This window comes from Trifolium pratense, linkage group LG2 (genome assembly GCF_020283565.1).
Source record: "Trifolium pratense cultivar HEN17-A07 linkage group LG2, ARS_RC_1.1, whole genome shotgun sequence".
Taxonomy (NCBI): Eukaryota; Viridiplantae; Streptophyta; class Magnoliopsida; order Fabales; family Fabaceae; genus Trifolium; species Trifolium pratense.
Genome location: NC_060060.1, coordinates 73,891,662 through 73,906,168, shown reverse-complemented (window position 1 = coordinate 73,906,168; position 14,507 = coordinate 73,891,662). Strand labels below are relative to the sequence as shown.

Here is a 14,507-nt window from a genome sequence, read left to right as displayed (position 1 = left end):
GTCTATGAAACAGATGCAAAATATGAAAGGATACCAATCAAGGAAGCATGTGCAAAAAGAAAACACATTCACGTTCAAACTATAAACCGTTAAAAATGAAAAATACCATGAAAATAGAAAAACATTACCATGCTTAGTGGGTTGATCAACTTACTGTGCCAATAATCTTAAAGTAATTGTTTTCGCTTCTAAACCTTAAGTTGTGTTGTTAGAGCTTCGTGCTGATAACGTGTTAGAAATAAACATATAAAGCTATAGAATATAAGAATAGAGATAAAGAAACTTTGTATTATTCTCTTTACATGTGTGTGTTTACATCATAACAAGAGTCCTATTTATAGGATACAAAGAAGGAAGTGAAAGACCAAATGCAATTAAGGTCCACTCACTATAGTGGGAGTTATATGAAATGGAAATGATAGGATGGACATCCACTAAGACTTATATTTATTCATAACAAATGTAACATAAACATGATGTTTTCTTCTTGGAATTCTTATTAAGTTTTGCATAATGTTACTTTAGAAGCTTTTTTATAGCTCGTGACCTGACTTTTTTAGCTATTTTAAAAATGAATAAACTATCTCTATTTAAAAGTAAAAAAGCACGGCCTAACCCGACCTTGGCTAGGGAGGCCTCAACTATTCCTATGCCTAACAATATGTTATGTTAGTTATAGGCAAGTGTTTTGATTTATGCCTGCCTGTCACTTTTCGGTTAACATCACCCTTTTTTCCTAAAAACACCACCTTTTTTCATTGTTTTGAAAATTTGGAGTTATTTAATGTTCCAAAATTATAGTTCCTGAGGAATGGAGTGGCCTTAATAGCAAAACCATAAGAAATTTGTTTTAGCTTGAATACAACTTATTTTTTTATTCCTTTGTTTCTTGGTTTCTTTATTCCTATTACCATTTTCAATGTTACTAATTAAATAACTCCAAATATCAGAACACCCTTATTACCATTTTCAATGTTACTAATTAAATAACTCCAAATATCAGAACAGAAGAACTCAAAATTTGTTCTGCAAGTGCTGATAAGATTGTAAAAGGCAGTGGAAATGTGCGAAACATGAGTTCAAATCTACAATATCACCTATTAAAATACCTGGTGGTCAAACACATAGCTTTGAATAGTAGCCTTATTAATAAAATGCACCAAGCTAAGATCATAATATAGCTCCAACCATTTCAAATCTTCCACTAAAAGGCGTCGTAAAACTAAGCAATCGCCAATAGTATAGTCTTTAAGAAAGATGCAGTGATCACGTAAACAAGCAGCACAAGAGTATCTGAAGACAATAAAACAAAAAAATCAAATTCAAACAAAATATTTTAGGAAGGAAAAAATTTCGTAAAAAACTAATGCACGTACTCGGATGTAGACTTCTCAATCTCTTTTATCAGCTTTTCGTTGTTCAGAAGGGCAAAAGATAAGCCTTGTAATAAGGCTTTGGAGAGATTCTGAACATTACCGATACTAGGATCCACACAGTACCATAGTGGATGCAAAGATAGACGATAAACAGTTTTCCTTTGTTGAAGTCCACGACCTTTGCAAACTTTACCAAATAATTGCCCCAAGCGTAAGGTTTCCGAAAACGTCGTGTCTGACCCTTTCCAAATTGCTTTAAGATTTTCTTCTGTCGGATATACGTTTTCGTTTTTAAGTAGAAGGAGGTTTTGCAACATAATGCTCATATCTTCAAGAATATCACTTGTGTACAGAGATAGCTGTTAATAAACTAAAATTATTAAATCAATCTTTAATGGAGAATAACTAAATATACAATTAAATGAAATTTTGTACCCTCTTATATGAGGCCTCTTGCCCACGAAGAAAAGCTTCATACATCCATATCACATCACAGTTAGCTGATAAGCCCTCAAAGCCTTCACTAACCTTTACGGATAAAGCTTTTGGATAAACAAGACATGTTATCCAATTTTTTTGTTTGGCTAGTGATAGTAGTGCACTAAAATCAGCATCTCCTATTTAAAAAATAAAAATAAATTATTATAAAAAGCAATAGTAGATTTAAGCAGTTCAGATAACGCAACATTTTCATTATAATAATCAATAGTATTCTCTCTTCTCTCGATTTAAGCAGTTTCAATACCTGTGATAAGAATGATGTTGTTTGGATTTTCATTCGATTTAAGGAGGTTCAATACATCATTGGTCAAAGCAGAATCAGCAGCCTCTCGTGCATAATCTAAATTAAATAGCATCAATTATTATTAAATGTATACAAACAAAACTATAATCAAACGTGTGTATATATATATATATATTAATTATTCCATCATACCTTCACTTACTAACTTGAAAGTAACATTTGGTATTTCCTTGTATTTTTGCTTAAGAGTCGATGTATTTGCTGCGTAACTATTAATATTTATGGCTCCTCTCATTCCAGCAGCTCTCACAGATCGAGTGATGTTGTCACTTATGAGATCGAGAGATATAGTTTGGTTTTTATCTTTATGTGGATCCGGAAAATTTGGCTTTGGTGTATTTTCTAGGTCCCAGTAGATGTGTACCGGACTTGATTCATATGCAAGCTTTTCTTCATCCATCCCACGGTAGTTAACTACAGTTCGGTCATTTGCAAAGTGCAGTTTGTTACCGTTGCGATCTAAAATAGTATATTCTTCCCAATGAATTTATAGAAATGTATTTGGATACGTGAATATGTTTTAATCTGGTTTATGGAAATGCAATCACTATAGGTTAAAAACATTGTTACTTATTGTACATTTCATTTTACTGACTAATGGTTCCCAGTCTTAGTTATGGTTAATACTAAGTTCTTGTATATAAAGACTCTTCTATCTAGTTAACTGCGGATATATATATTTTTTATATTATGAAGATCACTTGCAGTGATTAATTGTTGTTTAATTGACTATTTTGTAGGTTCCTGATCCAACTCAGCATTCTTGGGCTGATGTTTGACTCATTTCTCTTCGATTTTCTGAATCAAAATCTAACTAAGGACTGATCTAGCCATTGAATTTGAGAATCCATACATTTAATCTAGGATTTTCATTTTCTGAATATTTGTTGCATGCTGTGTATATAAAATCTTGTGGTTTTCTGAATGGCATGGACAAAATGCTGAATTTTGAGATACTTTGGTTTATTAATGGTTTGTACTGTGTAATCTGAATTCGAGATGAATCTCTGAATATTTGCTTAGAGATTGTTAGGCATAAGAATAGGCCAGGCCGCCCTAGCCAAGGTCAGGTTAGGCCATGCTTTTTTAATTTTAAATAGAGAAAGTTTATTCATTTTTAGAATAGCTAAAAAGGTCAGGTCACGAGCCATAAAAAAGCTTCTAAAGCCTAAAGTCACATAACTTAATAAGAATTCCAAGATGAAAACATCATGTTTATGTTCCATTTGCTTTGTTTTTTGTTTTTATTTTCAAGGCTTAACTACAAATTTGGTCCCTTACGTTTATTTTAAGTTTCAATTTGGTCTCTTAGGTTTAAAAAGTATCAATTTGGTCCCTTACGTTTATTTTAGGTTTCAAGTTAGTCCTTTCCGTCAATTTTGTCACATGTGGCAGTCAAATTGCATACGCGGACAAACACGTGGCACTTGGACACATTGACACGTGTACTGTTCACACGGTGTTAGTGAAAAAACTAACGGAAATGATCAAATTGAAACCTAAAATAAACGTAAGGGACCAAATTGATACTTTTTAAACCTAAGAGACCAAATTGAAACCTAAAATAAACGTAAGGGACCAAATGTGTAGTTAAGCCTATTTTCAATTGCAAAACAATTTAATTTGGAACTTTTATTTATTTATATGGTTTTATGAACGTGGTTAGGACAAACTGATTTGTAAAATATGGTTTTATTAATGGTTTAGGAGCAGCTGATTTGTATAAACCAGCATCCCGTTTGATGACCGGTCAGATATTTAAAACACCGGTAAAAGAGAAATTTGTTGGATAGGTTCACTTCCTAAATGGGACCTACGGATTAATTAATACAAGAAAAAGAAACAAAATAAAAAAGGGGGTGTTAGAAGGTACTAATGGGCTTGACCCATGTTGACATGTGTCAACGTGAAGTTAGAAACAAAAGGGAATAAAATCCCTAGTTTGTTTCATATAAGAGCGTGCGCGAGAAGTGCTTCGACGGCGGCTAAAAAGGAGACGAGATTTTGTTTGCGTTGTTGTTTGTGTGGAAGTGTTTACTAGGTGATGATTATTGGTGTTTCTAGTATTTACGGGAAGAATTTCTGTGTACCCATTATTGATTATTGTTGAGAGTTACTATGGATGAAGAAAAGCTTGCATATGAATTAAGTCCGGTACACATCTACTGGGACCTAGAAAATACACCAAAGCCAAATTTTCCGGATCCACATAAAGATAAAAACCAAACTATATCTCTCGATCTCATAAGTGACAACATCACTCGATCTGTGAGAGCTGCTGGAATGAGAGGAGCCATAAATATTAATAGTTACGCAGCAAATACATCGACTCTTAAGCAAAAATACAAGGAAATACCAAATGTTACTTTCAAGTTAGTAAGTGAAGGTATGATGGAATAATTAATATATATATATATATATATATATATATATATATATATACACACGTTTGATTATAGTTTTGTTTGTATACATTTAATAATAATTGATGCTATTTAATTTAGATTATGCACGAGAGGCTGCTGATTCTGCTTTGACCAATGATGTATTGAACCTCCTTAAATCGAATGAAAATCCAAACAACATCATTCTTATCACAGGTATTGAAACTGCTTAAATCGAGAGAAGAGAGAATACTATTGATTATTATAATGAAAATGTTGCGTTATCTGAACTGCTTAAATCTACTATTGCTTTTTATAATAATTTATTTTTATTTTTTAAATAGGAGATTCTGATTTTAGTGCACTACTATCACTAGCCAAACAAAAAAATTGGATAACATGTCTTGTTTATCCAAAAGCTTTATCCGTAAAGGTTAGTGAAGGCTTTGAGGGCTTATCAGCTAACTGTGATGTGATATGGATGTATGAAGCTTTTCTTCGTGGGCAAGAGGCCTCATATAAGAGGGTACAAAATTTCATTTAATTGTATATTTAGTTATTCTCCATTAAAGATTGATTTAATAATTTTAGTTTATTAACAGCTATCTCTGTACACAAGTGATATTCTTGAAGATATGAGCATTATGTTGCAAAACCTCCTTCTACTTAAAAAGGAAAACGTATATCCGACAGAAGAAAATCTTAAAGCAATTTGGAAAGGGTCAGACACGACGTTTTCGGAAACCTTACGCTTGGGGCAATTATTTGGTAAAGTTTGCAAAGGTCGTGGACTTCAACAAAGGAAAACTGTTTATCGTCTATCTTTGCATCCACTATGGTACTGTGTGGATCCTAGTATCGGTAATGTTCAGAATCTCTCCAAAGCCTTATTACAAGGCTTATCTTTTGCCCTTCTGAACAACGAAAAGCTGATAAAAGAGATTGAGAAGTCTACATCCGAGTACGTGCATTAGTTTTTTACGAAATTTTTTCCTTCCTAAAATATTTTGTTTGAATTTGATTTTTTTGTTTTATTGTCTTCAGATACTCTTGTGCTGCTTGTTTACGTGATCACTGCATCTTTCTTAAAGACTATACTATTGGCGATTGCTTAGTTTTACGACGCCTTTTAGTGGAAGATTTGAAATGGTTGGAGCTATATTATGATCTTAGCTTGGTGCATTTTATTAATAAGGCTACTATTCAAAGCTATGTGTTTGACCACCAGGTATTTTAATAGGTGATATTGTAGATTTGAACTCATGTTTCGCACATTTCCACTGCCTTTTACAATCTTATCAGCACTTGCAGAACAAATTTTGAGTTCTTCTGTTCTGATATTTGGAGTTATTTAATTAGTAACATTGAAAATGGTAATAAGGGTGTTCTGATATTTGGAGTTATTTAATTAGTAACATTGAAAATGGTAATAGGAATAAAGAAACCAAGAAACAAAGGTTATGACATCAAAACACAGCCCTTCATATATAGGTCATATATAGGCTCCGTTAGGATAAATCATTTAATTTGCAGCTCATAACATTAGTTCTTATCATATATAAGCGCTTATTAATATTATAAGTTATTTTCATAACAAAAGATAAAGTAAAACTGTTTTCCTATAAATTATAATCTGTTTTCGTAAGCTAATCATGCAGAGCTAATGGATATAAGCTAAAAAAGAAACTTATGAACATGTCATAAGTTGTTTTCTAATTTCTCTCAAATAGTCTCACAAGGAAACATTTCAAAAAATCTCGTACTTCAGTTCAATATTTATTTACCTCTCTTGTTTGTTTCTTAGCAACGAATTTCTTTATGGTAGCAAGAAATGCACTGTATTGCTCATATGAAAGGCAACTCCTGAAAAAGTGATATGTTTAATTAACTCAATCGATTTTTTAAATAAATTGAAGTGAAAAGTCACTTTGCAGAAGCAAGGAGAAAGAGTCACCTGGCTTGACGAAAAAACAGAATTCCAGCAATATTGTGTGTTTGACCTAAACAATTAGTTTAAAGTTATGAGCAATTAACAACTAAAAACATTGCAGAGGTACATGCCTCCTTTCTTATGCTTTACATAGAACAAAACCCTAACTACCTCAAAAGTTGTATAATCAATTTCTTAAGTACAAAAACTGCTATTTTCAATGCAACTAAATTTATACTTTTGAATTCCTTAACATGTCACTATATAAGAACATTTGATAAGCCTGCCAACAAAATATGACCGAGGACTATATATGATTGTCCAAAGGAGCCAGAACATAATTCATTTCCAAAATTTTAAACATTAATTTTTAGAGTTTGATTTTTTGCCCAATTAATTTTGTATGCAGGATATAACTTATATCCAAAATCATTGCTGAATTCTGAAGTGAACAACAGCACGCAAGATTTACAATCAGTTACATATTTGGAAAATCATTTACCTTCTTCATCAATTGTTTTACCAACATCTGAAGAGCCACTGTATGAATGATGTGTTGTATAGCCACTTTCATCATCATCTGTAAGCAGTAAGAAAAGAAATGCACATATACAACTTTAACAAGTACCGTTATGGAAAAAACAACTAAGTAACAAGGCTCTGTATATGAAAATGATAATTAAATAATCAATGAGCTGAGGATTACCCATCTCAGTGTATGCCTTTGGAACGGCTTGGTCACAGGTTCTAGTATCTATGGTTTCTACTTCTGCTTGCTTCTTGAAATCAATTTCCTTCATCCCGCTTGCTTTAAGCTGGCCAGGTCTCTCAACTTCCACTTCAACCTTCATAGAAAGAACAAAATAATCAGTTGGCTAAAACATTAACCCGCTTCGCTAGCATGTTAAACGAAACCTACGAAAAGATTAGTGCCTGATTACATTAAACCAAGCAATGCATGTGCAATACTATAATCTTGTATCATTTCATATGTAGCCCTATACCATGTAGCTAAAAAATGACATACAAGTAATTGTTCACTTCTGCTCTCGTGTTAAGTAGCGAAAAATGTTGAAAATAAGCCAACCCTCTTCTATCTAGCTATAATCTTGTGTCATTAATTGTTCACTTCTTTGTGTTGGGACTGGAGGGGTGGTGGCTTTAGTCCCACATTGCCCAAAGACATGTCTTGTGTAGTGTTTATAAAGCTTGGGCAGACATCACCATACAAGCCGGTTTTGTAAGGTTTAGTTAGGCTCTCAACCCAAAATTCTAAGATTTATCACACCTAAGAAGTTTGTTTACATCATAAAACACTGAATTGTATGTGTGTAACAAATTATATTCGTGAAAGGAGGAGGGTGTAAGAAAAGAGGAGGGTAGTGCAATATGGACATATCTTTGGGTCGGATAGTGTAATTTATGCTCAAAATAAATATGCATGCTGGACAAATCAGGACTATAGATGTAATGTAACTGCACAACAAATATTGAACTGATAAGTTTGTAACACATGTTACATATTGCTTTAATGGAAAGGGACACGCGAAGTTCAAGTGTGACATAACAGTCCTCAACAGGGTTCATATTCAACTTGCTGTCCACCATGTCACTCACAAATAATAGTCTATGCTTTCAAATAGCAATTATCAGTTGATCCCATCTTCAAAGTTCAAACACTGCATTCAACTTCAACCTAAGGCAGCAGCATCTATCTTTGCTAAATGAATATTGATAGCATTATAACTTATACCTCACCCCATGGGAAATGAATGAACTGCAATTGGCTTACACACACCATCATTAAATATATAATACAAAAAAGAATTCTATGATAGAACACTGGCATAATTTGATCATGTAGCCGACCTCACTTAGTGGGATAAGGCTTTGGTTGTTGTATATAAAAAAGAATTCTATGACAACTACTACTTTTACAAGCCATGATGAGTTCACCTAAGATGTAGCCTGCATAATGAGGCTAATGCTTATGGCCATGTAAGATACTTCACACAAAATGTAATTAACAAACTTGGTTTTGTAGTGTTTCATTGTTGTTGGATAGAGTTAGAGCATTAGTATCTACAGTAATAATTGACTATCGCATACTCATGCAGTTGTTATATTTTAAATTGGCACCCAACATTTTTTTTCAAACCTCTTTCAGTAGTATAATATGAAGTGGTAAAGGATATGAACCCTTAGCCTGAAATCATGGCCTAGCATGAGTTCTTTCAAACTATAAAAACACAGTTTCACAGAACAAGCTCCATTTTTAGTATGGTATAAAAGTTGTAACATTCTGAGGCATGTTCCAACTAATGATGCATACCATTAGAATAAACCATTCAAGAAGATAAAATCACAACCAGGGAGTTGATATTGCTAGTCTATCTTTCTAATCGATAACTAGTAGCACATTTCAGATATTTCATGTTGTTGTGAAAAAGTAAAACAACCAAAGCGATTGAAACCTAATGAAGCTCTAGCACGCATAACGAAAGCAGCTGAAAATTTTGAAGAGTAAAGACAGACAAGACAGGGCACAGAAATGAAACAAACATTCACCTTTGCAAAGTCATGACTCAGCTTCTTCACTGCTGCTGCCAATTCATCCCTCTCCTTTGTAAGGTTTAACTATAATCAAAAAGTAGAATACAAAATCATCTACCATCATATTGATCTGTCCAAAATATTTAAATTTTAAATTCTCAAATCAAACATACAAGCAATTTCACAAGCATCAAGGATATGAACATTAATAGACATGAACATAGGACATAACACCGGACATGCTTTCGTTAGGTGAGACATACAAGGAACCAAATATGTTCTCTCTTCGACTCACTGTGTTAAGTTGCCTAATAACTTCTTTGTTGATTACTAATCTAAAATACTACACTCTCTCTTCTATTCACCATGTTAAGTTACATGAAACCAAACAACGCATGTGCTATACTATAATCTCGTGTCATTTCATATGTAGCCCACAGCCATGTAGCTAAAAAATTACATACATAGAATTGTTCACTTCTGCTCTCGTGTCAAGTAGTGAAACATGTTCAAAATAAGCCAACCCTCTTTTATCTAGGTATCCAACCACTTAACGCCTAAATAAATTTACAGAACACAGGACCGTTTTCTCCCTCGCAATTTTTTCCAAATATCAATCAAAAGCATGTTTGGGAAAAATATTGATTCATGGAGGTATATTGATTCTAGTATCCAGCCCTCATGACATAGGATAACCCAACACAAATAAAGAGAACAAGTAGCAAGCAAACATAGACAAAAGTAATTTTTCATTTGCTGTACCAATCCTGTTTTGCATGGTTGTGAGATGGTAAAATTATTATCTCCAAATAGGGAAGCTTATGCAACAATTTAATGCAATGATCAAACTTGCAGTGAAGCTAAGAAAAAGAAAAAAGAAGTCTTTTGCATAAATTGGATGAACTAAGCACAAACAGTTAAGTTAATAATATGATTAGTGTCTCATCACTGTCTCCTTATGCAATGTTACTTGACTAGTTTACTAAATTAGCTATATAGCTTCTTCATTTCTTAACAAATGACACAGCTTGAATGCCAAAACAGTGAGCTACAGACTACAGTATCAAACTCTTTAGTACAGCAAGAACTACATAACAGATTGGCATAATTTCTTTGATGAAATGTCTTGATTCACTTCTCTCACCAAAATTGCGCACGTCCAAGAACACGTTACCCCTCACAATTTTGTCCAAGTATCAATCAAAAACATGTCTGGGAACAATTATGATTCATGAGAACAAAGACAGACCAGAGAACAATTTAAAATATGGCATGAGGAGTACAAAAGTGTCCTAGCCAGGAACAACAGAGATTTCTTTCTTCCTATACAACGTGACAAAATTCTAAATGCTAGAACATGAACCCAAATGCAATTAAAGGATCTGACATGCATTATACCTTGCGCTTCTCCTTCTGGTGAGAATAATAATCATCCAATCTACAAATAATCTTCTCCAACATCTCCGTCATCAAAGAAGGATCTACACCAACAAAAGAAGTTAAAGATAAAATAAATTTTTTTTAAAAAAAAAAAAAAAAAAGTATATTATCTACCATGAGCATTGGGGTAATAAGGGTCTTGTTGCTTAACCCTCAACTTAGCACGCTGATAGAATTTCATCGCATTTGCCTTAAGCTCAATGGTGGAATCTTCAATTCCCGAAATCGAAACAAGGATGAGGTCTAAATCCTCCTCAGTAAGCTGATCCATTGCTTCATCAGCAAGATAATCAACAGGCAAATAACGTAGACACCGAAGCATCCTTTGAAAGGAATGATTCGGGCGTTCATCGGAAGGTGAAGCAAACCAAAGCAAAGTCAAAATAACATCAAGAAAATCGGTCTGCACTAGATGTGTATCCTTAGCTTTGTTGGGTGCGAAGTATGTATCACATATGATTTCAGCGAAATTCTCGTTCTCAGATAAGGTTTCAGAGGAATTTTCGGATTCAGGTTCTGAATTCTCGGATTCAGGTTCGGAATTCTCGGAATTCTCGGATTCAGATCCGGAATTCTCGAATTCATCGTTTGCAATCACGTATCTGCAAAGGTCACCCAATTGTCCGCACGCACCACTTATGTCCTCACCCATTTGCTTCCGGACTTTTGTTCGTATATTATAGGTACCCCGTAAAATTTTCTGAAAATTAGACACTTTCTGCTCACTAGTAGATTTGAATTGACTCAATGTACCAATAGAGTTGAAAGGTATTAAGTTCACTACCTGCTTAACAATTGAGACAATATGCAAAAGGTTAATAGCACTGTGTAACTAGGAATGGCAAAATTAATGATCCCGTTTAAGACAAGACAAACATAGAAAAAAGTTTGAGTAAACTTTGTTTGCTTCAGAAATCCACAAATGTAATTCAAGAAATACTTAAAAATTCAGACTTCAGAAATTTCTGATATGATGATTGCTACCAATTAAAGTTTGAGTGTTTACCACTTCAAATGTCTCCAGCAGTTTTCCTAATAGGTGGGCATGCTGCTCTTCATCATTCACACCATCAAGCATTATGTATTCAATTAATATTTTCTGCAGACTGTAATAAACGAAGACACTTCAAAATCAATGAAATTGTTCACAACACTAAAGAAAAGAAGTTTATGTATACTCAGAAGTAGAATAAATACATAATAATGACCTTTTCCTTTTATATTCTTGCAATGAATCCATAAGTTTTTCCAAAGGGAAAGCACGGGCAGCAGGCATTATCTGGCAACGGATGTCTTGGGCCGGTGCATGTAGTGAGACAGCCAAATTCAAACCAGGCACATCATTATGAAGCTTGTTGATAGCATGAATGATGCCAACCTATTAAAGATGCAAATATACCCTTCATCAGAAATCTCTTCCATTCAATAACCTTTTTCCAAAAGATGATACTTAACAAAAGGAAAATGCTAACTAGTGCCCCCTGGGCCACTAGTTAAGGAACCAAAATATGGTAAAAAAAAAAAAAAAATCTTGGAACTTGTGTAGTTAAAGTCTTAAAAATATAAAACGTGTTATTTTCAATACAAAAGTTACGTGTTTTGTTTCTGCCCCATGGGCACTAGTCAGCATGATCCTTAACAAAACAATAACAGACAATGCAAATGTCTTTTTTTATAAGCTTATCCAGAAGAGCTTATAGGAGAAGACATTTTCCTAGAAGTTCTAATGTGAAAAGCTAGTTTTGGTCTTCTAGATACGTTAATTTTGTGTTTGGATGATACTTGCTCATAAGCTCTTCAAAAAATTGTTCCATGGGTTCAGAATAGAGAAGCCTTTAAAATAAGCTTCAACCTAAGCTCTTGTGCGAGCTTTTCTAAAAGTCAAAAGGTAAAAACATTAAATTATGCCAAACACCACTTCAAAATTTAAAAATGTGTTTTTTATATATAGAAGCACCTTATGAGTTACAAAAAAAGAAACACCTTATGAGTTATGACCTGTATCAAAACGGGCTTAATGTCGCAAACCCTTGGTATAAACATAATCTGCTTTAGAGCCTTGAGGAATTTTCAGATGTTACTCAAATAGTAATTGCTATGCTTAATAAAGAATATATGATTTGGCTGGAATACTCTAAAACAAAGGAAGTAGTATATCTTATTCAGTACAAGAGCCAATTAATGGAAGTTAAGTTATGTCAGAAATCATAGAAAACAATGCAAATGAAGAGTGCATAATTTACCGTTGAGACAGTAATCCTTTTTAATGACAATTGAAATGGCGACCCAGTCATGATACGAATAGATTCTACGACAGCAGAGTAGTTGTTGAGAGGCTCTCCCATTCCCTGTAAAAGAAAAAGTTGATTACACAATAAGTATTTACTTACTAGTAGTAAAGAGTGTCTGAAGGAGGGTTTAAAAAAGCAAGCAATTACCATGAAGACAACATTACGGATTTGTGCAAAAGTAGATGCATGAACCAATTGTTCGACAATTTCTCCGGAGGATAAATTACTTTTGAATCCCATACTTCCAGTTGCACAGAATTTGCAACCCATTTTGCATCCAACCTGCAATTTGCATATTATTATTTGTGGTTGGTGGATGGCATAGAATAATGATGATGATAAAAGCAGAAAAGGAGTATTACGAACCTGAGAAGAAATACACAAAGTAGCTCTGAGACCACCGGGACGGGGTTTACCGGCGTATTTACCCAAACGAGTATCATATCTCATAATGACAGCTTCCACAAAAGAACCATTCTGAGAGAATACAAAAAAATGCAACATGAAAACCTAAAATTGGAAATTGAAAATAAGAGCATAATAGTGATTACGTCTGATACATACCTGGAGTTTGATGAGGAGCTTGGAAGTGAGGTTATCGGAAGAGTGGAAAACGGAGTGGAGAGTAGAAGAGAGAGGGGTTTTGAAGTTGGAACGGAGGAATGAATAGGCTGAAGATGGCAAAAAAGGAATGTGTTTCTCCCATTCATCATCATCATCCCAATCGTTAGAACTTCGGAGAGTTAGAAAGAGATGCTTCCATATGATTGGTACGAACTTTGAATCGATGCCAATTTTTTGGAATTCAGTTCTCAACTCAACGCCGTCGAATACTGATCGGATTTTCATTCTGCTTTCACCACAGGGTTTCTCATAGGTGCGATTGAAAGGGTTATCCATTATCACCGAATGGACGCGAATAACGTGGTGAAGGCGGTGAATTCAAAGAGGTTTCCCAGAAACAATTGGGGAAAAATCGCACGGAGCTGTGCTAGGGTTCTTTGACGAAGTGTCTCTTGTACGGAGGGGAGGGCGAGGCTTCTTTTTTTTTCTCCCTAAAATCAAATAGTACAATTCAATTAATCAATTCACCACTAAAATATTCTCAAAAAATATAAATAAATAAATAATAAACTAAATATGATCGATCTTAGTCTCTTTAATAATTATACATAGTATTTTTTATTTTAGTTATAAATAATTTTTCTATAAATTTAAAAATTATTGTTTTTAATCTTCATGTCGTCCTAGGCACAATAAAATCTCATCACCCTAAACAATTGACAATTTTGATTTTTTTTTGTGGATATTAGACATTTTCTACATACAACCGTAAAGATTAAACATCAAAATTGTGGATCCAAATCAACGATAAACTCTCAAAATTAGTCATTTTTTAACTTGATTGTGGCAATATTTTTGAATGGTTATAATGTTGTGGCAATATTTTCTAACTTTTGAGATTTGTAAATGTCATTTTGATTTTATTTTTTATGGTGTATATTAGACATTTTCTAACTTTCAGTCTAACTTTGAACTCATTTGATTTGTATGTTCTAGAGAGTCTTCCTAGAGAACTCTGAAGTCTCATTTTTTATGATGTATCTAGCGCTTGCATGCCTCAGAGTGTTCGCATAGTGTTCTAGTTTCTTTTTTGAGCCCTGCCCTCTTTTTGTAACCACAAAAAAAAAAATTGAACTTCGAGTCTTCTTTGCACTTCAACCACAA

General features: G+C 33.7%; 3 protein-coding genes across 9 annotated transcripts; 2 read left to right on the top strand and 1 right to left on the bottom strand.

Moving 5' to 3' along the window:
• Positions 1 to 953: 953 nt before the first annotated feature.
• On the bottom strand, positions 954 to 13,869 carry LOC123905453. Of its 7 annotated transcripts, none has more exons than XM_045955053.1 (15): positions 13,344 to 13,868; positions 13,146 to 13,256; positions 12,927 to 13,061; positions 12,732 to 12,836; positions 11,697 to 11,866; positions 11,495 to 11,594; positions 10,603 to 11,272; positions 10,447 to 10,529; positions 9,064 to 9,132; positions 7,202 to 7,340; positions 6,998 to 7,075; positions 6,520 to 6,565; positions 6,350 to 6,428; positions 1,377 to 1,735; positions 954 to 1,293 (listed from the first exon to the last, which is right to left on the bottom strand). In XM_045955053.1, exons 1-15 carry the CDS (start codon positions 13,677 to 13,679, stop codon positions 1,101 to 1,103), a joined length of 2,673 nt encoding a protein of 890 aa, XP_045811009.1. In that variant the 5' UTR covers positions 13,680 to 13,868; the 3' UTR covers positions 954 to 1,100. The 7 variants fall into 7 exon arrangements, 6 of the variants coding, with proteins under 6 accessions (XP_045811009.1, XP_045811010.1, XP_045811006.1 ...); XM_045955050.1 differs by having other exon boundaries at positions 1,048 to 1,293; positions 9,058 to 9,132; positions 10,603 to 11,275; positions 13,344 to 13,869; XM_045955052.1 differs by having other exon boundaries at positions 1,051 to 1,293; positions 10,603 to 11,275; positions 13,344 to 13,867.
• Positions 4,056 to 4,890, top strand: LOC123905455. Its single transcript, XM_045955058.1, has 2 exons — positions 4,056 to 4,567; positions 4,686 to 4,890. The coding sequence occupies exons 1-2, from the start codon at positions 4,300 to 4,302 to the stop codon at positions 4,796 to 4,798; spliced, it is 381 nt and encodes a 126-aa protein (XP_045811014.1). The 5' UTR covers positions 4,056 to 4,299; the 3' UTR covers positions 4,799 to 4,890.
• Positions 5,201 to 5,802, top strand: LOC123905454. Its single transcript, XM_045955057.1, has 2 exons — positions 5,201 to 5,526; positions 5,610 to 5,802. The coding sequence occupies exons 1-2, from the start codon at positions 5,201 to 5,203 to the stop codon at positions 5,800 to 5,802; spliced, it is 519 nt and encodes a 172-aa protein (XP_045811013.1).
• Positions 13,870 to 14,507: the final 638 nt, after the last annotated feature.

What these genes read in the sequence shown, in the direction of transcription:
- LOC123905454 (XM_045955057.1), top strand. Translation starts at nt 5,201, where the DNA reads ATGAGCATTATGTTGCAAAACCTCCTTCTACTTAAAAAGGAAAACGTA. An exon ending in ATTGAGAAGTCTACATCCGA is followed by an intron (nt 5,527 to 5,609) that starts GTACGTGCATTA and finishes TATTGTCTTCAG; the next exon opens with ATACTCTTGTGCTGCTTGTT.
- LOC123905453 (XM_045955050.1), bottom strand. Translation starts at nt 13,679, where the DNA reads ATGGATAACCCTTTCAATCGCACCTATGAGAAACCCTGTGGTGAAAGC. An exon ending in CTTTGTGTATTTCTTCTCAG is followed by an intron (nt 13,062 to 13,145) that starts GTTCGTAATACT and finishes TGCAAATTGCAG; the next exon opens with GTTGGATGCAAAATGGGTTG. An exon ending in CTGTTTTTTCGTCAAGCCAG is followed by an intron (nt 6,429 to 6,519) that starts GTGACTCTTTCT and finishes TCACTTTTTCAG; the next exon opens with GAGTTGCCTTTCATATGAGC.
- LOC123905455 (XM_045955058.1), top strand. Translation starts at nt 4,300, where the DNA reads ATGGATGAAGAAAAGCTTGCATATGAATTAAGTCCGGTACACATCTAC. An exon ending in TTTCAAGTTAGTAAGTGAAG is followed by an intron (nt 4,568 to 4,685) that starts GTATGATGGAAT and finishes TATTTAATTTAG; the next exon opens with ATTATGCACGAGAGGCTGCT.